General features: G+C 35.5%; 1 protein-coding gene across 8 annotated transcripts in view; it reads left to right on the top strand.

The window, feature by feature from the left end:
* The window catches only part of ADGRG6 (adhesion G protein-coupled receptor G6), a 121,204-nt gene that overhangs the window by 83,595 nt on the left and 15,617 nt on the right, over positions 1-21,992 (top strand). For all 8 annotated transcript variants that reach the window (XM_080588072.1, XM_080588073.1, XM_080588060.1 and 5 more), the window contains 11 exons: positions 2,814-2,956; positions 3,669-3,783; positions 5,817-5,878; positions 7,185-7,392; positions 7,851-8,016; positions 11,073-11,213; positions 14,203-14,319; positions 15,453-15,498; positions 16,411-16,517; positions 19,009-19,136; positions 20,633-20,901. In XM_080588072.1, coding sequence (XP_080444198.1) covers positions 2,814-2,956; positions 3,669-3,783; positions 5,817-5,878; positions 7,185-7,392; positions 7,851-8,016; positions 11,073-11,213; positions 14,203-14,319; positions 15,453-15,498; positions 16,411-16,517; positions 19,009-19,136; positions 20,633-20,901 — 1,502 coding nt within the window. The remainder of the gene's footprint in view (positions 1-2,813; positions 2,957-3,668; positions 3,784-5,816; positions 5,879-7,184; positions 7,393-7,850; positions 8,017-11,072; positions 11,214-14,202; positions 14,320-15,452; positions 15,499-16,410; positions 16,518-19,008; positions 19,137-20,632; positions 20,902-21,992) is intronic.

Genomic DNA, 21,992 nt, shown 5'->3' with positions numbered 1-21,992 from the left:
GGCTATATAAAATCCCGTGGCAGAAGCTCAGCATGCCACTGTTGCCTATATTACCATTTATTTAAGCGTGGGCTTGTTTCACAAATTGAGGATTTTGTTCTTCACCATTAAAATGTTTTCTTTCGGGGATCTGAGTGTGACAAAAGTGGAAGGAAGTGCTCAGCTCCATATTGCGTCAGCTGTCAAGTTAAAAGGTATTTATTTACTTTGGGAAGCTAGCATGAGTCATTCTGAAAAGTTTATAGAAATTGCTTTCATCATAATATGGAACAGGTTCTTATTACACTGTATACTTGACTTGTGCTCTACAAGATTCTCAAAAACAAAACAAAACAAAAAAAAACCAGAATGGTTTAACGGATTATTTTTATGAGTTCTTCATAATCAATGCTTTTCCCTGTAATTGTTCAAGATAACTGTAACCAGTCCTACCTCATCTATCATTATCCCTATAATTCTTCAAGATAAGGGTAACCAGTTCTACCTCATCTATCATTATCCCTTCTGTTTTGTTGCCTTTCTCCCTCTGAGCAGTTACGGGTACTAAATATCATTTTAGTTTGCTATGAGTACTGCAATAAGCAGCATCATAGTAGCAGTGACTGCTCACTTATGACTTCTGCTTTGCAGCCAAAGTGCTGAGGTAGGGAGTGGCATCAGTATATTAAGTTTTCCTCTTCTGAAGTAAAGGGAATACATGACTGAAGCCAGAATCTTTTAGGAAAGATGATTAAGTGCCAGGAGACTCTGGGGCTGAAGTACTGGAGGGCTGAAAGTGCTGGCAAATCTCTAGGCAATTTCCATGCTTCTGCTAAAAATAAATGTTATAATAAACTGGAGCCTTTTAATATATCTGAGGTATACAGCAAAAGCCTGCTAATGCACATGCACCCTGCTATTGCTATTGCTGTGTGTTAACCACTCCACTGAGACCAAAGAAATGTCAGAAGGAACTTCATGTATCTGGGAGCAGGTCAGGAGCAACCTGGCCAGGGATAGCTGGAAATTCTCTGCTAAAATACATCCCTAGGGAAAAACCCAAGCCAAGACAGCAGGTAACTTATAGTCACATTTTTATCTTCTCCTTCAGCAACAAGTTAAAAGTCAAACAACAGATATGACAAGAAAGAAGAAAAGGGTACTGATGCTCAAAAGAAAACAAAACTACCAAACAATGACATGTACATTTCTTTACTTATGGGTCACATCTGCAACAGTGAAATGTGTGGAGTATTTAGTTCACATTTATGATTTATGACTTTATGAAGCTTGTTTTTTTTGTTTGTTTGTTTTTTTGTTTGTTTTTCCCTAGACTGAGAGCTTGTTTTCTAATATCAGTTCTTTTAATGCTGTTTCACTAGTAAGAATACTTCAGAATTACTGGTTGGAGGTATGCACTTTTCAACACTGTATCTGACAGAAAGAGGATTAAATACATCATCTAACAGCAACATCTGTACGAAAAGCTGTAGTTTTATATTGTACCACACTAGGCACCTCCAGAAAACGCAACTCTGGGCTGTCATCTTGGGGGTGGTTCTCCGGAAGATTTTCAGAAATGAAGCACCAGTCTCCCTAGGAGGGGGCTCCTGAAATCCCTACCAGCCCACGCCCATACAGCACCCCTGAAGATTTTGTCTCCTATCCTTCTTCAAGCAGACCACCAGACCCTTTAGCTCACTGCTGCTTCCTTACACTGGGGGGTCCCCACTGAAAGCGGCTTTGTTTGGTGTGTGTCCTGCTCACTGCATGTGTGCTGGCAGTACTGACACTTCCCAAGCTGCCAGGAACTGCTCGTACACCAGGAAGGTCTGTCTTTATTCAGGCTGCTGGGCATCCACAGGCTAAGATGAAGACAGCCTGAAGAAGGCTTGCTTTTTCCTTTTTTCCACATTTTTGCTCCCATGGATATCCAATGTTCCATGGTTCAGTGGCGTCATCTCCTACTAGCCAGAGCCAAGCAATGCTCTTGGGTACCGACATATTCTGTTCTCCAACATGTGTTTTCTGTGTCCCCAGAGGAAATTTTTCAGCCTTCCACTCTCAGCTTCTTTCCTGTGTCCTGCTAGAACTGCTTTTCTTGTTCATTATTTCCCTTCCAGAGAAACTATGTTTTTGGACAAGGGTGGAGACTGTTTTATTTCTTTCACAGGAAAGAGACTTGGGCACTTTGAACTACTTCTTATGCCCAAGAAAGTAGCAGTGGGCTACAGTACAAAACAGCTATTACTGCTCAACCTTGAATTAGTCATCTGAGTAACTAGACTTTCCTAATTAGAACTAAAAGTTTCAGAAGTGTGTTAGGGTGTTTTTCACGCCATCAAAATTTGGGCATCTAAATGTTAGGCATCTATTCTTTGTTAGTCTTCCAGCCTTCTTCTGTAGACAGTAGAGAGATAGGCCCTCCAGAGGATGACTTGTCCCATCCTGACAAGTTTTCTGAACTGGGAAGAATCAGCTTTTAAGTTCCTAAGCAACCTAATTTTTTGAATTTAATTAGGAGCCATTTATAACTGGGCATTGGACACTCACAATAGAGAATATGTTTTGCTTTTATCTTTTAATATATTTTACAGTAATCTAAATCTTCTGAAAATATTTCTTAGCTCTTTTAATGGTAACTGGAGGATTGCATTTCCCAACCATAAATTCTATTTGTGTACATAGAAAAATAATGATTTACAGATAATGAACAACATTGTCTTGGTGACGCTGTTACATACTGAGAAAACCAGAGTCCGTCAGATATTTTTACTTCCCCACCTTTGGGCTCTTCTGTTCTGACTCAAATATTTGGATAATTTTCCCCGCAGTTTTGAGGTTTTGGCTCTTCTGGTTTATAATTCTACCAACAACATCAATTTAGAAGAAGAAGAGATCCGACAGAAGCTCATAAGTAATAATAATTCCATACCAGGGGAATATAAACTTCAGACCGTGGAAGTTGATCCAGTGGGTAAGTAGTTTTCAGCTTTGTTACACAACAGATTTCGTTTGCTTGTCCAAAAATAAGTATATTCTGTGTCAAAATAATAATGCATTTCCAAATGGTATGGCTATATCAGATTTGGAATTGTCCCTTTAAGCCTCATTGTTCCACTCATCTCAGAGAACCATCCTCAAGATATCTCTTTTGAAACAAATATAGATTTGCTATTTGTCCAGATTGCTTCTGTCAGTGTTTTGCCGTCTGGATGGGACAGTTTCTGCCAGTTGCTTTGGTAGTTTGGTGATAAAGAAGTGTGATATACAGCCAGAGATATTCTGGACCTCCAAGGCCCCTCATGCCCACTCCTCAATCCTGTTTGTTTGTGCTTCTGCCAACTGTTGTCCTTAATCAAAATTTATAAATTTCCTTCTAGCTCTTGTGTATCACCCAGCTTTTCCCATTCATTTTCCAGACAGAGATTCCCCTTCCCTTGGGAGAGAGGAGGGTGAGGCTGGTGGAATGAAAGTGGATGCAGTGTGCTCATTCAGTGCTTTTCCTTCAGCAGCAGCAGTATATTTTGTCCCCAGTTGTGCACCCCTGCCTTACCACCACTCTATAGATAACATCCAAGCATTTCGTTTGAAGACATCTGTGTGCTGCAGAACACCTGAGGACAAGAAATGGAAGATGTCATATGAGGAAATTTGTAATTAACACAGATATATTTTTCTTTTTACAGAAAAATGTTTAGCTGAAGAAAACCCTCCAAACTATTTTTGGCCAGATACTAGACCAACTGTGACTAACTTTACATTTTGCCACGGGAGCTCAGTTCAGATTGCATCAAGAACCTGGTAGGTGGTCAAACACCACAGAAGCTGAGAGCTTCAGCTGCAGCTTCCTGGTTATATATTTAAACTGCATCCTCTGTAATGGACGCCATTAACTGGTATCATATTTCAGGAGAAAGATTTCCATGTTGTGAGAGATCATGTGTGTGCAGTAAGGACATGTACTTCATTAGTAAGAAAAAAGAAAAAAAAAGCTCATCTACCACTTCTGTAGGGTATATTGAGACTCACGATTAATACATGATCAAAGTGACTATAAAAGTAGCACTTTCTTACAGAGCAAATCTGCTTTCTTCAAGTCATGTTGCCAAAATCAAACATCTGCTACCACTCCATTACTACTCTCTGACTTGTATAAGAAATTTTCAACAAAACTCTATGAAGACGAGACATGCATTTAGTTTAATCAAGAGCTTCTCTTCCAGATACAATAAAGAAAAAGAAATCCTTTGACACAAGAATTTTATTAGTAGTTATTCATAACTGAAGGTGGTGTTAGTCTAATGCTTAAAGATTTGGACTTGTGTTTTAAAGGTTTAAAGATTAGGATAATTTTCTCCTAATGTAAGCTTTCTTTGTGAGCATCTACAAATGATTTAAGTGCTGTATCTCCACTTCCCATTTGTAAAATGGGAATATTATTACTTCCTTTGATATATTACTAAAACAATACAGCTTTGATCTCCTTTGAGTGCCTTGAATATGGCAATGATGCAATATTAATTAATCTCTTCAGTATTTAGGATGATCACAATTAAATGCAACACAGTAGTCTCATCCACCCACATTACATCTGGAACATGTTCTGAGAAGACCAGATTTTTTACTTTTTGCAAACAATATGGCAACATGGATATGAATCAGCTTTGAGGTTCTGTGCCAAACAGGAAAGCAACCAGCAACTACATTTAACTAACTCACTTCCTCAGTTTCTTAATCTTACACAAGAACTGCTAGATTCTGATTGACCAAAGTTTGCTGTAAAGTAAGTAGTGTAGAGCCTCAGAATCATTAAAAATTAAGGCTTCTGGCCTTTGCTGCCCCAGTGTTACTTATCTTTATTTTTCATTTGTGGTATAAACAATACCACTGATAGTCTGTGTGCAGCACTTTTTTAAAAAGAATACTACTGTGCTCTGCACTGTGATATGCTTTCCATGCCACTGCCCCCACTAGTTTTTGCCAATATGGAGCACCGGTGTGGTGTGTTTTTCTCTGAGAAAAAAAAAGGAAGCTGTACCAATGGTGTCTTCTAGCCCTGTGCTTCCCTGAGTAGCTAGTGCACTGTTACAATAAAGGTGATCAACTGAGGAATATCTTTATTCTCTCATGTGTTATCAAGGATAACTTTTTGCCTTTCTCCATCCTACCTTTGCCATAGTATGGTGGCATGATTGTCCAAAAAAGAAAACCTAGGGAAAAATGTTTAATTTTGGAACCATACCTGAGTAGTTTTCTATGGTAAAGTTTTATAGAAAAAGCATTCAGAAAAAATATATTGTCTCTTTATGTCTGCCACTCACCTTGGACCTGGACCTGGTGATGACCTTCTCTGGTTTTCACAGGTGGCATAAGTTTCTGTCTACTCATAGCTCCTGTTCATGTTCTTCTGAGAGCTATTACCACTTGCTAATGACCTGATCAAAGCTATTTATATCAAAGAAAAATTATAGAAACAACATCTGATTAGGCCACAATAGGGACTTAATAGTTTATTTCAACACTTGTGTCGTTTCTGAAATAGAAGACCAGAATGATGCAGTCAGTTTACCAAGTCAGCATAGGAATCATCTGGGAATCTGTCCAAAAGAACTGTTGTGTGTGTGTGTTTTTTTGTTTTTGTTTTTGTTTTTGTTTTTTCTCAACACTGTCACTTCACAAGTCACATATTTCCACTGTCTAGCATACATATTTCATTTCAGTTGGGGCTGTGTTGCTAGGAAATTTGTGAATAGAGAGTATTGTACCACTATGACACCTACAAAACAATTACAAAACATTTACATAATGTTGCTATTGTCATCTTTCTTCTTTAGCTATTTGGGTCTGCAGAATTATACATCATACTGGGGCCAACCAGATCTTAGAAACTGCACGGGTAAGTGTACGCATATTAATCTTTGGCTAAAATAATAGTTTTGTGTACTTTGTTTTCTACCTAGTATAAGGAAGTTACACTAAGTAACATCTTCCCCATTTATGCTAAATCTTTCTAAAAAATCAGTGCAAAGTGTTTAAACTCTAGGGAAGTGTACCAAATTGAATTCAGCCCATCAATGCAAAGCTCTGGATATCAATTAATGAAATAAATCAAACTCTTTAGGTAATTTAAGCAAGAATGGAGGCAGATGGTAGCTTGCCCTGATTTGATATTTAGGTTCAGAAATTCTTTTAAAAATTTCCAATGCCTGTAGATACCAATGTAAAGTCTTTTTCATAGACTCACTCTTTTCTGTGAACTTATGATCAGACATTTTCAAATTTATTCTTCATTTGAAAAATACCCTTTGATGTCATTCTGGCATTTAAAGAAATAATAAAATAAACAGAGAACTATTTATGGCCCCCTATTTTAGTGCCAGAGTTAGAGAGGAGGGAGATATTCTCAAAGGTAATTCAAAGCTAAATAGCTTTAAGCTGCTGTTAGCTAATATAGCCAATATAGCTAATAAGCTGCTGTTCTGCGTTGCTTTCTTGGAGAAGCCTCTTTTTCGTTCTCCACTGGTAGAGATTCGTGGGAAGCCTGGCTACCTAGCTTAGTTGATTGTGATGAGTATTTACAGTCAGGTTATATGAAAACATTTTTTATTGTAGAATGAACATTCTACAGTAAATGTAGCTAAAGCCACATTATAAAATACAACATTAAAAGCAACAACAACAACAAAAACACAGATGCAGACAGAAGGCTGATGTTCTTTCCAAATCTTATTTGTGATTATCCCATAAATATTTTGATGTTGCACAATATTACTACTTACATTATTTTTCTATCCAAGTGTCACCAAACATAGTCTAACAAGCACTTTACACTAATGCTTTGCCACAGGACACAATTTCAAACTTTCCTGATCAGGAAGGTTTTTCTGATGAAATTTGCTTGTGTGTTGTGCTTGTCAGCTCTCTGATTAAGAGTTCAGACTCATGAAGGAACCGGTAACATTCACCATGGAGTTGGACTTTCTCCCCTAAGTTTAAAAGAGTGAATATTTTGTAAGTAATCGTGACTTTGGGATACATTTGTTCCACTTCAAGAGGGAAACAGAAGTTGTTTTTCTCAGTAAAAAAGAGGATAGAGGATAAGGAGAAAAAAACAATATATATATATATATGTATATATATACATTTTATTCCTCACTTTCCTTTTTTTCTCTTTTTGATTCATGTTATGTGTACACTTACAGAAAATGCAGCTGATATTGCCAATCAGCTTCTGAATCTCACTGGTGAAGGGCAGCAGCTAACCTCAGACAAAGTAAATGATGTTGTCCAGAAGCTCAAAAAAATTGTGAATGATGAAGAAATTGATGAATCTCTGGGTTCTACTGTGGTGACAATTTTTTCCAATATTCTAAACAGTTCAGACAGTGTATTGGCAGCATCATCTTCAGAGTAAGTATTTCTGTGTTTCAGAAAAGTTTTCAAGAGCAACTTTTTTCCATATATAGAGAAACAATTGCAGTAAAGAAAAGAAAACTTTTCTTATTTCTATGAAAAAAAAATCAAATAAGAAAAACAGATATTTCTTCTTGTGCTAAAATTAACATGCATAACAAAGTATGGAAAAGAAGTCTGCTGATGAATGACACAGAACAGATTTAAGTATTGTTGGAAGATTATTTCAGGACCAGTGATATGTAGTTGGATACTTTCTGTCAATCAAAACCTTTTGTGTTCAACAGACATGTAAATTTACAGCCCAACAGTCTCCTTGTGAATATAGAGGTGGGTGACAGAAACACAGAGGATAGCCTTAACGTGGAGAGCATACATATAGAGCACACATGACCATTGTTTTATTATTATCATTTTTTATTCAATTTTAAAAATAATTTTACTTCTGTTTTTAGAGCTCTAAAAACCATCGATGCCTTAGCTTTAAAAATCCAGTTCACCGGACCATCCATGAGTATTTCAACACGAAACCTCGCACTTGGAGTGTCTGCTATAAACTCAACTTCATTCAAAGGTTCTACTTTCAGTGTCAGCCCACAAAATAATGCATCTGATTTCCAGGTATGGTATGAGCAGTTTGAATATGAAATGTGCCAAGGATGTTTACTGTGATTAATATAAAACCATTTACAACTCCCAATTCTCCCCCTACTTTCTAGTTCCCTTTTCCTACAATCATCCAAGCAGATTAATGCAGTATATCCTTGAGTGGCAGGAAACATGGGTGAACCTACACAATCCATACAGATGAAAAATAATTTGCTTACAAATCCAGAATAGATTTTATCTTTTCCAGTTAAAAGGGAAAATAATCTTTAACAGTCTAATGTATTACTCATTGTATGGTAAAAACACCATTGATGAGTTTCATGTTTAGAACAATACAGATAAACGTAGATACCTACATGTAGCTTTCTGCAGGTACAACAGGTGTTCAACAGTATAGTGTAAACACCTACTGCAGAGGCCTAAAGCTGATCACTCATCCACATGTAGGTTCATAGACTTGTGCCATTTGGGAAGTCCAAGGGAGTTCAAGACATTCACATGGAGCTTGACCAATCAGCCCAGACATACGAAAAATCAAAGGACAGGTCTTCAGTGCTACATTGCCTAGACATTGTTACATATTTGCCATGACCTCAAAATATTTTTTCATCTTTTTTCACAAATGAAAATGCACAGACACCTAACAGCTATGAAATAACATTCAAGATATACATGAGCATCTGCTGGGATTTTTCTAAAGGTTCTGTGGAAATCTGTAGCAAAGAGGTGCCTGGACTTTTTAAAACAATTTCAGTACATGCCTGTTTGCATATAAAAAACATAAGTACTTTTAAAAATTTAGTCCAATGTATTTTTCATAGTTATATATGTCTATGATAGAAGTAATGTAATCACAAACTCCTGTGAGTCTAATCATTAAAATACAGTGAGCTTTACTTGGAGAAAAATACAGAAAATATTAGACGGGGGAAAAAAAATAATAACAATAATAATTAGGGCCAGAGGACCCAAATCTGAATTGAGAGAAAACATGGCATTATGATATCGGTAAAAGACTAAACACTAGAGTATAAGTATCTAATAGACCAAATTTATTCCTGTAGCAAATTGGCAAAACAACAATCCCAGTAAATGTATCATAATTTAAGAAGTACAATGTACTATAAAAACCAAAAAAAATAATAAAGACATTGTTTAATAGTAGTAGTATAGGCTATCGGCCTTTTATTTGCTATGTAGACTTCAGAATTAAAGTCAATTTCTGGTTTAAATAGATGCAAAAAGATTTAATGTATGAGTTTTCTCATATTTATATTCATAGAAGTTTAGGCTAAACTTTCTTTGAATCAATTTTATTTGAAATGCTTGTTGATTTTAAATCTACTTTTGTTTAGTTCTCGTATTAATGAAGCTCGATAAGTGATTGTTCTTTGATTGTTATCAAAGGAACAGTTCTCCAGATTTCATTCTGTATTTATGGAAAGAGGAAAGGAAAAATTCTGAAATAAGGTTTGGGATGTTTGCACATATAATAAGAATTACCATCTGTGTCTTGAGGACATCCAGGAATTTTCTTGCCCTGGAATCATTTATTACAGCACTGTCTAAATAATCACAAAATCCAAACTCCGTCAAATTATTTATAATGTTCCTATTGGAACACGAGTTTGTTCTCAGACTTCTACATTTCCAACAGTTGATTGAGAATTCTTAGCATCCTTCCTACCAGAAAAGTCAGCAGCAGCTGTGGTCACAGATTATATTTTCCATGCATATCAGGAAAGATACTTGCTATCCCTGCTGTATGGAGATTCCCTTGTGAAAGCCCAGTCTTTTCACCAGTGATGTGATGACCAGGCTCATCAGGGATCATTAAACTCTTCAAACTGTATGTCAGAGTGTTTCCAGATTTTCTTTCATAGATATCAAGCAAATGTATCCATAGCAATTTGGAAAGATTCTATTTTAGTCCCTTGTGTCTTTATGTTTCTTGCCAAAACTTTGGCTAAGTTAGCTTTTAGTGATTCATATTATTAAATTGTTCCTGTAATATATCCATACTTCTTCACAGAAGCCTCTTCCACTCCATTTGCAGACAGTACCTAATGGGACATCTTTATCACATGCACACTTTCTGTTTAATGTGGCAGAATTATACCTTGAAAACCTTTTATTCGAGTGCATTTAGCTTTGTTAGGAGATATTTATGAACTACTTGTTATTAATTTCCAGTGGTGCCTGTTCATCACAGTAAGTCAGTGAAAATTTAAATTTAGAATTTAAATAAAACAGTAGCCTATAACTTGTAACTTTCTCTTAGCTAATGTTGCTTTTAGTATCATATGATTGATCATGAAAGGCATAAATAACAGTTGCCTCAGAAGAAGTCAGGAGTGTGAATTTCCTATCTTGCAGTAAAATTATTGAACACTTTTATAATAGAGCCAGTGTTAGACGGCTTACTCCTCTACCTTTGATGGATAGGGTGGCACACCTTGAGTTTGCCATGGTGTAAGTGTATGCAGTCAGAGAATTGCTGTGTGAAAGCTAATGAAATATGAGTTTGCATAGATGTAGAGAGGTGACACCAATTATTACTTTAAAGTCTCCCTTCTTTAACAGAGAAACTAGAAAAATTAATAAGAAAATTAATTCAGATGTTCAAATCAAGTCAAAAAAAAAAAAAAAGTACAACTCAGGAAAGAAGGATTCAGAGCATATTTTCCTCTTCTCAACATTGTTTGGTATAAGGAAATGTATTCTGACAGTTACTGAAAATTATTATGTCTGCCATTATCGCCATATTAGTATTTCCAAATCATCTTTATAGCAGTGGAGGAGGGTTTTTTATTTGTTCATTTGTTTTATTTACAAATTTTGTGCAGCAGAAGATTAATCTCATACTGCAAGAGTGAAAAAAAATCCTAAGCCTTTTTTTTTTTTTTTGATTGAATTAGTTTTTGCATAGGTACAGGTAAAATTAATGTTGAAGGTTCTAGTCCCATGTTTTAGATATTGTCAAGAAGGGTCTGAACCCAGCTGTTCACAGTAGATGGCTTACTTTTTGTTTGAACATGTTCTTTTCTTCTGCTGTTTTTATTTAACAGATAGACTTTGACAAGGACCAGACAAATGCCTTTGCTTCTGTTGTTCTGCCACCAAGTTTACTGAAGAATTTAAGTCAAGATGACTTTGAAATTATATCGAGGGCTCAATTTACTTTCTTCAATAAGAATGGCCTTTTTCAGGTAAACTTTAATGAGTTTGAAGTAGTTTCAGCTAGGATGAGTCAAAAGCAGCTGCCAAAAGTTTCCTGTAATGTAATTTCACAGCATTTCATGAGTTAGAGGAATGAGCTGGTGATAGCAAATGTAGGCATTAGGGCATTAGGGACATCAGAGTGACAAAATAGCCATAGCATCCACATTGAATTAGAGTGAGCAATGTGAGTGCACATTCTTTTCACATGTGAGATAAACTTTTTTCAGAGTAATAAACAGCAAGCTAGATCCAAGCTGATTATAATCAGTGTAAAGTACCGAAACCTTTTAAAGGCCACATCTTCCATAAAAATGCATTGATATAGGTGCTTGATGTTCAGTGGAGTTGGGTTCTTTTATATCAGCTGGGAATTTGGTGTGTAATACAGCTAAATATTCTTTCTTTCTCTTTTCCTTGAAAGAATTGATTGACAGTCTTGTCCAATGGACTACTTATATCCAGTTTGAAACTCTGAACTGCTGGTCTCTGTCCAGAGAACATTTTTTTTTCTATACATACTGTTCTTTTCAACTGTTCTCATAAGCACACCATTTTTTAATGTTATCCGGATGTATTTAAAGACAACCTGGTTATGGAATAAGGACAGCAATATTTGTGTCTGAAAACAGAAGGGATACAGGTGGATTTGCTATTTTTCTCCTTTGGGTCCCATCACATGGTAATTATAAATACTTCCTGCATGGTTAATGTCAAAAAAAAAAATAAGAAGAGTTTCACAGCTTGAAAAAAAAAAAACAACCAAAACCACAATTTTCCTGAAAAAAAAAAAAAGAAGTTAATTAATAGGGAAACATTGTTTCATAGTGAACTGCAGGCTAAGCCTCAGAAGGCTTCAGTTTGTTTTCCCATTAGTATTTAAAATGACCTTTGGCTCTTGTTCATCCGGAGAACCCTGTAGTATTGTGTTGTCCCTATATTATCATTTCTATTGGCAGTGTATCCAGATTCTTAAGATAGTCTAGGTAAGAAAATACTCATGACCCTCAGTTGCCTTCTAAAATACACCCTGAAGTATCTTTAACTATTTAAAATAGTATTCATTTTAAGGCCACTTCTAAGAAAAACAAGATGAATATATTTAATAAAGAAACCAGGAGAATATAGATATATGATTGTCATAATGGCATAAAATCATACAAAGTCAAAATGTGTCCTTTAATTGTACTAGAATAAGTTTTTAAGTGATACTTAATTATTCACTGAGAAGCAAAAAGGAAAGAAAGAGAGAGAGAGAGAAAGAAAGAGAAAGAGAGAGAGAAAGAGAGAAAGGAAAGAGAGAGAGAAAGAAGAGAGAAAGAGGAAAGAGGAGAGAAAGAAAGAAAGAAAGAAAGAAAGAAAGAAAGAAAGAAAGAAAGAAAGAAAGAAAGAAAGAAAGAAAGAAAGAAAGAAAGAGAGAAAGAAAGAAAGAAAGAGAAAGAAAGAAAAAAAGAGAAAAAAAGAAAGAAAGAAGGAAGGAAGGAAGGAAGGAAGGAAGGAAGGAAGGAAGGAAGGAAGGAAGGAAGGAAGGAAGGAAGGAAGGAAGGAAGGAAGGAATATTACAACTAAAATTCCCTACAGTATTTTGTGTGGTTTTTAAATTGTTCATGTGTGATGTTCAATAAGATTAATTAAAATGTGTGAAAATCACATTTTAGTAAGTGTAAAAATAAAGTCTAAAAAAAAGACTAATGACAGTCTCAAAAAGAAAATTGACATGCTGTCTCAAACCCCATAACTTTATGCATTAGTATAAAATTATTCCACAAATATATTTATTCCAATTTCAATAATGTCCCACAGTTATTAGCTGTATTTTCTATAAACATTCACTATAACAATGAAACATCATACTTTACAGCACTGGGTTTTTTTGTGTTTTTTCTTCAGTTGCAACTGATAAAACGCTCTCAAGCTTTATCCTGTCATTCATTAAAATCTGATGGTTAAGCTATTCAGGGTGAGACTCATTTCACCTATGGTAGGTGTGTTCAGAATAGATACTTACACCTAAACTGTTGTCCATAAGCTGCCCTCAATGCCAGTCAATGGAAAGGAATGGACACAGATAAGGTGTGACACAGCTCATCCTAGTGCAGGAGTAGGCATCCGTTCCCCAAACAAAGGAGAACAATGCCTTTTGCAACACCCCAAGTACTGCCTGACAGATATGGCAGTGAACCTGTAACAGACCAGCTGGAGACCAGGGAGGATACCTTAAAGCCTCTAAAGTGGACACATATTTTAGGCAACTGCAGCAGGTAGTGTACTAGAAGCTTCCTGGTTTCCCATAAGGCCAACTAGGCTTATAGCTATTCAGACTTTAATGCAAATTCTTCAAAGGAAAATTCTACTTGTAAAACACTTCCATTTTAATAAATCATCAGATTCCAAGGAAAAATTCTCTTCTGGAAAATTCTCAACTTGATAGTTTTTTCACTGTAGGTTATAAATGGTATTGGTATCATCTGTCTTCTATTTAAATTCCCACAGAAGTGTCTAGCATTGCTTTGGATTTGTTTACTACTTCTTGGTCTTTAATTGTAAGATGGAGGATGACTTAGCAACTATACACAGAAAAGAGGTTATTCTTCAAAAACTGTACACCTAGTAAAAAGGATAGCAACAATAAGATAAGAAAGCTATTTCATTGTTTTAAGGGAAATATGTTAATCATATCTGCCACATTGTTTGAGTTGGTGTCATCAGACAAAAAGATTAAAGGGGAAAGTATACCTTCTAACCTTTCTTTATAATAATGTCCAAATGTATTTGTGACTTTAAAGAAAATAGGGAAACTTCCATGAGGCAAATCCAGAATTTGGTTTTATAAACAAAGTGTTCTTATATTACATGATTGAAATTGTAGAAATGCTGACAGTTTATTTATTCTGGCATGCTGCAAAAATAAAACTGTATTCTGGCTTTTATGTTATGTGCTGTGTAAGCATTTTTTATATTTTTCTGAATCTTTTAAAGGATGCAGAAACTCCTGCCAACTTGACCAGTTTTGTTGTGGCATGCAGTATTGGAAACATAACTATTCGGGATCTTCAGGATTATGTGAAGATTACAATTAAGCATACCAAAACTCAAGTAAGAAGAGACTGATTATTCAGAGGAACAGGAATGTAGATTGTATATAGTAAAGGCTGTGCATATAGCTTCATTGCTTTCAGTGGATTTTGACTATATATATTGAATGTAAACCCAAATGGAAATAAAATCTCTGAAACAAAATTAAATAAGAAAAGAAAAAACAAAAATAAATAACTTCTCCATCCTCAAACATTCCCAATCCATTCATGTTTTAGCATTTATCTGAAAGACTATTGATTCTGCCACTCACAAGCAATTTGTGCAAATAATTCTAGATAAAACCATTGTTCACGACCAGTTTGTGACCACGTTCATGACCAGGGACACTACTTTTTACACTGGAATGTTAAAATGACTTAAATTCTTTGACCATAATGAAATTTCTTTTTTAATAGTTCCCCAAGGTTTTGTTGTTATATGGTTTCCTGCAAATGAAGAATGGAAAGAACCCCATTTAAAAAAGATGACTACAATTAATTTACAGAAATAAAGTCCAAATACAACCTTTTGGCTCATGCTGTTTCAGTTAAAACATAAAAATTCATAAAAAACAGTTGTCAGTAGCTACTGCAAAAGAGACAATAGCACTAAAGAAACTAAGAAAGAAGTTGGCATGTAATACCTAAGAATGTTGTTCATGGAATGAGAACCTGGTTCATAATCTTCACATAACTTCACCTTACATTTCATTATAATGATTATTTTAAGGTGAGGCACAACAACCTCCACTAAGGTTCAGCAGGCTTTTGCAGAGTTCTGAGGCCATTTACATTAAGAATTCACTAAGAACTCACGAGGAAGTAAACAGTTAAATATATTTAAGCTCTGTAAAGACATCATACTCATGGATAACTTTAGTGAGACAATAAAACTTTCTCATTCTGAGGATGTGGAAAAGGAACACTGAAGATGAACAATGCTCTATGATTTATAATTAGGGTAAATGTCTTTTTAAGGAGAATAAGGTCTGGTTTAACACTAGACAAAATTTCACTAGTCCAAAATAATATTTTTTCTACTGCTCATCAAATGAAAAGATATGTAGTAAAACGTCTGCTGCAAAAGTATGCATGTTGATGAGATTTATATCTGAAGAGGTATAAAAGGTCTACTTTTGCATGTGTTCTTAGGAAGATCCTAAGCCTACCTGTGTCTTCTGGGATATGAATAAAAATGGTAAGTTTAAAAATATTGTCATTTCTTTTACACTGGGAAAAAAAGGTGTCTAAGTTGTATAATCAGTCTCGGTCTTGATCCTTTTTACTTCTCTATTAGTCTTTGCAGAGTTAGATAAATCTTTAAACTGTATAATTTCTTCTGTTTAGTAAGGTCACTAGTAACAGAAGATGTTAAATATTCTTACTAAAGGTTTTTTATGTAAATTCAGTTAATATTTTAAATCTGCATTTATTAATTAATACATGTAATTTCATATACATACATATATAATATATGTATATATTGATATATTATATATAATATACATATTTATATTTACTACAATGTTTATATGCTTATATTAATATATAATATATTAATATATTATATGTATATAATATATAAATTAATAAATGTAATTTTTAAATCTGTATATAAAGTTTCTCTCTATCCACACTGACTTACATTACATATTGCAGAGAGCAAGGGTAGGACCCTCTGTTCCTAGGCCTCTGCTTTCTTGTGCCTGGGGATATGTGAATAGGAGGGCAGTATGTGCAGACATCGCATCATGGTGGTAAAAGGAAGTTCTAAAACAATTATATTGTTGGGTAAAACTAAGGTGTGTCTTAATGCATGATACACATGGGTCTTATTCATCCATCAATAACCAAAAATCTCCCTACCTTTATTATAAATCTCCAACTGTTGCTTCTGCTCAGTAGGCCATTATTGAGACACGTCTGGTGGAATTTTCTAAAAAACTATGAAACCTAACAGTTTCTTATTTACTGACTTCTTAATATTCAGTGGTATTATATGTTTATTATATATGCATTTCTGTGTTTGCACAAGATGAAGTGAGGAATCCAATGAAAGAACGATACAAGTTTGTTGGAAAGTATGGTTTCTCTTGTTTCCTTTCCACAGGTGGCAACGGTGGCTGGAACCCTACGGGTTGCAAAGTGCAAGCAGAATCCAATGAAAATGAGACAGTTTGTTTATGCAACCACCTCACACACTTTGGGGTCCTAATGGTAAGCAAACTCTCATTGTTCACTAAGTTATCTTTCCTAGGAATCGCAATGTAGTATTTCTCTTGGGCCAAGACAACTTTCTTGATTCATGTTTGATATGATATTCTTTTTGTAAATTATTTTAATCTTAAAACACTTTCTCTGTTATTGATCATTATAATCATATAGTGTTTTGGGTTTTTTTATAACAAAGTGCCTATTGATAAGTATTCAAGGATAAGGTAATCAATAAAGAAAATGAAAGAAGAAGTGAGCAATTATAAAATTTTAAGATATTGAAATGTGCCTGTAAGAAGACTTCTGGCTGAGACTTCTGAGTGATACCAAAATACAAATAGCATATTATAATACCCAACTTCAAAACCGGAACATAGGTGAAAAACAAAGCCAGAATAAGGGATGGTAAAACCAAGGCTCAGTACTAACCCCTACACTAGCAAAATGAAAAAGTCAGTGAATATTTACAGGGAAAAAAAAAAAAAATGTAAGAGAAAATATTTTCTCTTGAAGTTGAGACACTTCTTTCTCAAGAAGTTGAGACGCTGTTTCAGAACAAAACGTAGAGCATCGTATTTTCAGGAAATGTCCTGCAGTCAGCAAAATTGTTAATGACAATGAAAAGACAAGAGCACAGTAATTCCCCTTCTTACTGAGATTCAAGGGGCTAAATTGCACCTTGGAAATTTTGCTTGCAAATCCAACAAGATTTATATCATTTTAACGTCAAAAAGTATAAAGTAATAACTTCTTTTGCAAAATCTGTAAAACCGTATTTGCTGTTCACTTTTAAATGGATGAGTGGCTGAGGTAGGTAGAGCTTAGCATATCAAGAAGATGGACAAAGGTACCTTCAGGTACCTTCAGCCTCAGCAGTATGACTCCTCTAGTATTCAGGTGTCTCCAGCAATTTTCCTGTGTGATGTATTTTTGAAAGAAAAAAATCTCAACATGAAAAAGATGGATTATTGCAATCTGATCTTAAAATTTAGTGATTTTTCAACCTTCAGAAGTAGGCTGAAATTTCTTTTGGTGAGAAATTAATATTCTTTGGCCTGTAAATAAAGCCTGCAGGAAAAATGTTGGCTCTTTATCAGAGCAATACTCCTAATGATTTCTTTTTGATTTACCTTTTTGCAGTGGCACATAGGACTTAACTGCACAAGGAAGCTACACACATTGATTTTTCAGCCTTCCAGAGCTTTCCTAACAGAACTGCTCTCTTCACATCATGTTCAGATGTCAATGTGAAATAGTCATAAGCTTTTTGTCTTTTTGCAAGCTAAATTGCAGTCTTGTTTCACTTTTCATCCTTGAATGGGGAAAAAAAGGACTTTCTTTAGGATATACTCAATGAGTCCCTTCTCCTCCCTGAATGCTTTTGTGGCTTTAGGAAATAAGGCAAAAGTTCTTTGAATTTGGGCTGTGTTCCAATAGATTTTTTACACATTTTTGACTGTTTTAATTGCTTTTCCACTTCAATAATCTTTTCTGACTTTCACTTAGATATTAAATTGCTTTCAGATAACACTCTCTTTATATATATAAGGTTGGGACAGGGTGTAAAAAACTGCATACAGCTCCTTCATTTTTCTATGAAGAATGGCAGGTTTTGTAGCCTTTTGTTGGTGTTTTTTTGCTAGATGATTTCGCTTGGGATAATAGTTATACTGATTGTAGAATAGACACCATTATATGCTAGTATTTGCTCATATTTACTCCACAGTAATATAGATCCAAACATTCTCATTATTTCTTTTCCTTAAAGAAGGAAATAACACTGGCATTTATTCTCAGACAGTACTATGTGGCAATTACATTTGGAGAGAAAACTGGAAAAAAAATCCTCAAGATGTTCCTGCTTCATTTCCAGTTTTGGGTTGTTTGTTTGTTTTTGAAATGTTGTCTTTGTCACTATTTTTCTGACCAACATTTATAACTGTAGCTTGCAGGACAGACTATAAAAATGAAGAGCAATATCTTGCCCTTGCTTTCACCCATAGATGATTAGCTACATTGACTCACGAACTTTTAATAACAAGAAGTGATGTCAGAAACTCCCCAGAATTCTGCATATTTCATTATGAATATTTTTAAATTTTATTTTCAATACATATTCAACATAAATATCTTCTTAAAAAGAGATGTCTATAAGTAACTGAACTAAAAAGTTTGAAGAGGGAAATTTTTTCCACAGGAGGACATTTGAATTCCTAGTACTGAATTATAAGGATCAGCATCAGGCTCTGTCTATCTGCTTAACCCAGCAGTTATAATACTTACAGCACAATGTTTTCAAGAGCTATGGGAAGGAAGTGAGAGGTGTAACAACTATAAACTAAATATACTTGATAAACATGAACCCTAATGTCAGGGTTATAGTGTTATTGCCAGTGTTTTTGAGTTTTACTTGTGTAATTACCAACCAAGAATGTTGTGCTCATGAAAAAAGGAGTTTGCTGTAACTGTTACATCTTCCTCCTGTCTCACATAGGACCTTCAGCGAACCACTACAGAAATAGACCCACAGAATACCAAGATCCTCACTTTCATCACTTACATAGGCTGTGGGATATCTGCTATATTTTCAGCTGCAACTCTTCTGACATATATTGCATTTGAGTAAGTATTGGTTCTGTCAGAAAAAGTCACAAAGGAAGTACCTCTCTGTGATGAACAAAATAGCTAGATGGTTGGCGTGTTTTATTTGCCTTGGAAGGGAAATGTATATTTACAAAAAAAAAAAAAACACAAAACTGCAGAATCCCGGGCACAATGGTATAAGTAGAAACTTTTTTTCAAGGGCATATAAGTTCAGACTCTCTCCTCTTGTTTTTAATGTGTTGTGCTGCTGAGACCAGGCAACAAGGCTAATACATCACAAAATTTTCTCTTTGGGGTGTATGACATCTACCGTATCAGATATGTGTTATAAAATCCACAGCCGGGCTTTTTGTAAGAACAAAACCAAATCAAACCTGCCTGTGTGAGCATAGTAGGTCCTGAATAAAAAAGAAAAATTTCTGACTTGAACAATTACATTCTGGAGCCCTTCAGAAGGAAGTGGAGAAGCGAAATAAAATGAAGCTAATTTGTGAAGTTTTACAATAATTTCAACAAGGGATTCAAGTGAATGAAAAAGTTTTGAAATGACACAGTTCTGTGAACAGTGAAAAGAATCACATCAACACAGAGGAACAATTCTGCCTGGAGCAGGACAAAACAGAGTAGCTGCTAAAGGATACTTTCCAAGGGGGGAAGAAAAGGGAGGCTTCTGAGATCTTCAGAAATAGTTCTAGATACCTCTAATTATTGCATTCCTGTTGCATTACCTATGGTATAATATTTTGGTCCAAGATGGCTGAAGTTGCCCCTCAGTTCATAGATTTCAATGTGTATCAATTAGAAAAGAAAATTAAGTTGATCTTCAGTCTTCCTAAGATAAGGAAGGAAGGAAGGAAGGAAGGAAGGAAGGAAGGAAGGAAGAGAAAATAACAGCAAGCACTGGACAATATCTTCCAAAAAGTAACCAAACATTAATATATAAATTGATCAGAGATGATCTTCTGGACAGTTATATTTTGAAAGATTTCTTTTAAGTCTCTTCAGTTCTTGTTTCAGGTACAAACTGCATTGTATTATATTTAATTTGAAAGTTTAATAATAATAAATAATAAATCAGCTGCTAAAATATTGTGGCAGTAAAGTAGTTCATTAAGAACCCAAACAAGTGATGGCTTTCCCCTAGAACATACAGCTGAAGGCTTCAGCAATATCACAGAGAAGGACATCTCCCTCTCTGGAGTTTCCCTCTCTGGAGATATTCAAGGCACGTCTGGACGCCTACCTGGGCAGCCTGCTCTAAGGAGTCTGCTTTGGCAGGGGGGTTGGACCCAATGATCTTTTGAGGTCCCTTCCAACCCCTTCGATTCTGTGATTCTGTGATTCTGCGATTCTGTGATTCTGTGACGTCTCTATGTCTTGTTGCCACAATAGCTTATGGCTAAGAGGAGATCCCTGTACTTTTATTTATTTTGTAAACTGATAAACCTAGCTACTGTAAGCAACTTGGGTAGTTGAAACCAATTAATCATAAGCATCTATATTTCTCTCACTAGGAAGCTGCGAAGAGATTATCCCTCCAAAATTCTGATGAATTTGAGCACAGCTCTGCTCTTTCTCAACTTGACCTTCTTGCTTGATGGTTGGATTGCATCATTTGACATAGATGGCCTCTGCATAGCTGTTGCTGTACTTTTGCACTTTTTTCTTCTGGCCACCTTTACATGGATGGGACTAGAAGCGGTTCATATGTACATTGCTCTAGTTAAAGTGTTTAACACCTATATACGGCGTTATATACTGAAGTTTTGCATCATTGGCTGGGGTGAGTTCAGTACATGCAGTTTTTACATAGTGTGTTATTTGAAATGACGGTATATAAAAGATGCAAAGCAAAATCAAAATCAGCATAGTTTCTTCCCCTGCCCCTCCCTCCCCCCCAAGGTGCCGGCATAGAGCCAGTGCTCTGTGTCACTAAGACCACAGTTCCTGTGGATAACTCCATGCAAACACACCAGAACTGCCTATCTCTGCCTGAGGAGGAGCAGTAGACTGGATACGCTGGTCTTTTCAGAGAGGCCAACATGTTACAGCCATATAAGAGAACCATGGCACACATTGAATTGAGAAACCCTTGCAGTTACTACAAAGCCCATGGGGATCTTTGCATTGACTTTCAAAAAGCTCTCAACTGAGGTTGAAGTTCCTTGCTGAAAAATACAAACCCTATGGTGGAATCAGAAATTTCCTATGCTTCAGCAGTGTTTAAACTACAGAGAGATCCTGCCTGCCTTAAGCAGTGTACAATATAGGACTGAATTGGAAAATGTAATACTGTGAGGCTCAAGCAGCACAGCTTTTATTCTTTTTTTTTTTTTTTTAATATCAGGAATCTGTGCCTTCTTCCTGAATGCACATATTGTGTTTGAAATAATACAATACAATACAAAACCATTAACCTCATGCCTAGAGCATTGACCTCAGTCCAGCTGATAATTGATGTCTTTCCATTGGCAACTAGCATCCTTTTTGGCAACCTCAGAAGCAGACAAGGACTTAGTGGTAGGAAAAGCAAATTAACCTCTTCCCCTTTGAAACTGTTTTGTCATTGCAGGGATAAGGCATGTAAAATAAGGCATGTCAGGAAATGTGCATTTGTTCAGTGTGAGCTGAACCTCTCTGCACATAGTCCTCATCCACATAGTTGTCTGTTAGTTTCCCCAAATATTCCCTTTACTGTATTAATAAAAAATATACAGTTTACTTCATTTTTTGGACACATTTAAGTAAAGGATATGTAATGTTTTAGAAAAAGAGAAGACATTTACAGCTGAAAGAAGCAGAGGAGAAATGAAGTTCATTTTCCCTGGTTTCCCAGCCTAATTAAATGACATCAGCATCTCTGGAAAAAAATCC

The sequence above is a fragment of the Anser brachyrhynchus genome (assembly GCF_964034855.1).
Source record: "Anser brachyrhynchus genome assembly, chromosome: 3".
In the NCBI taxonomy this organism is placed as follows: Eukaryota; Metazoa; Chordata; class Aves; order Anseriformes; family Anatidae; genus Anser; species Anser brachyrhynchus.
Note: the sequence above shows the minus strand (reverse complement) of the source record. Positions and strands in the feature narration are given on the sequence as shown.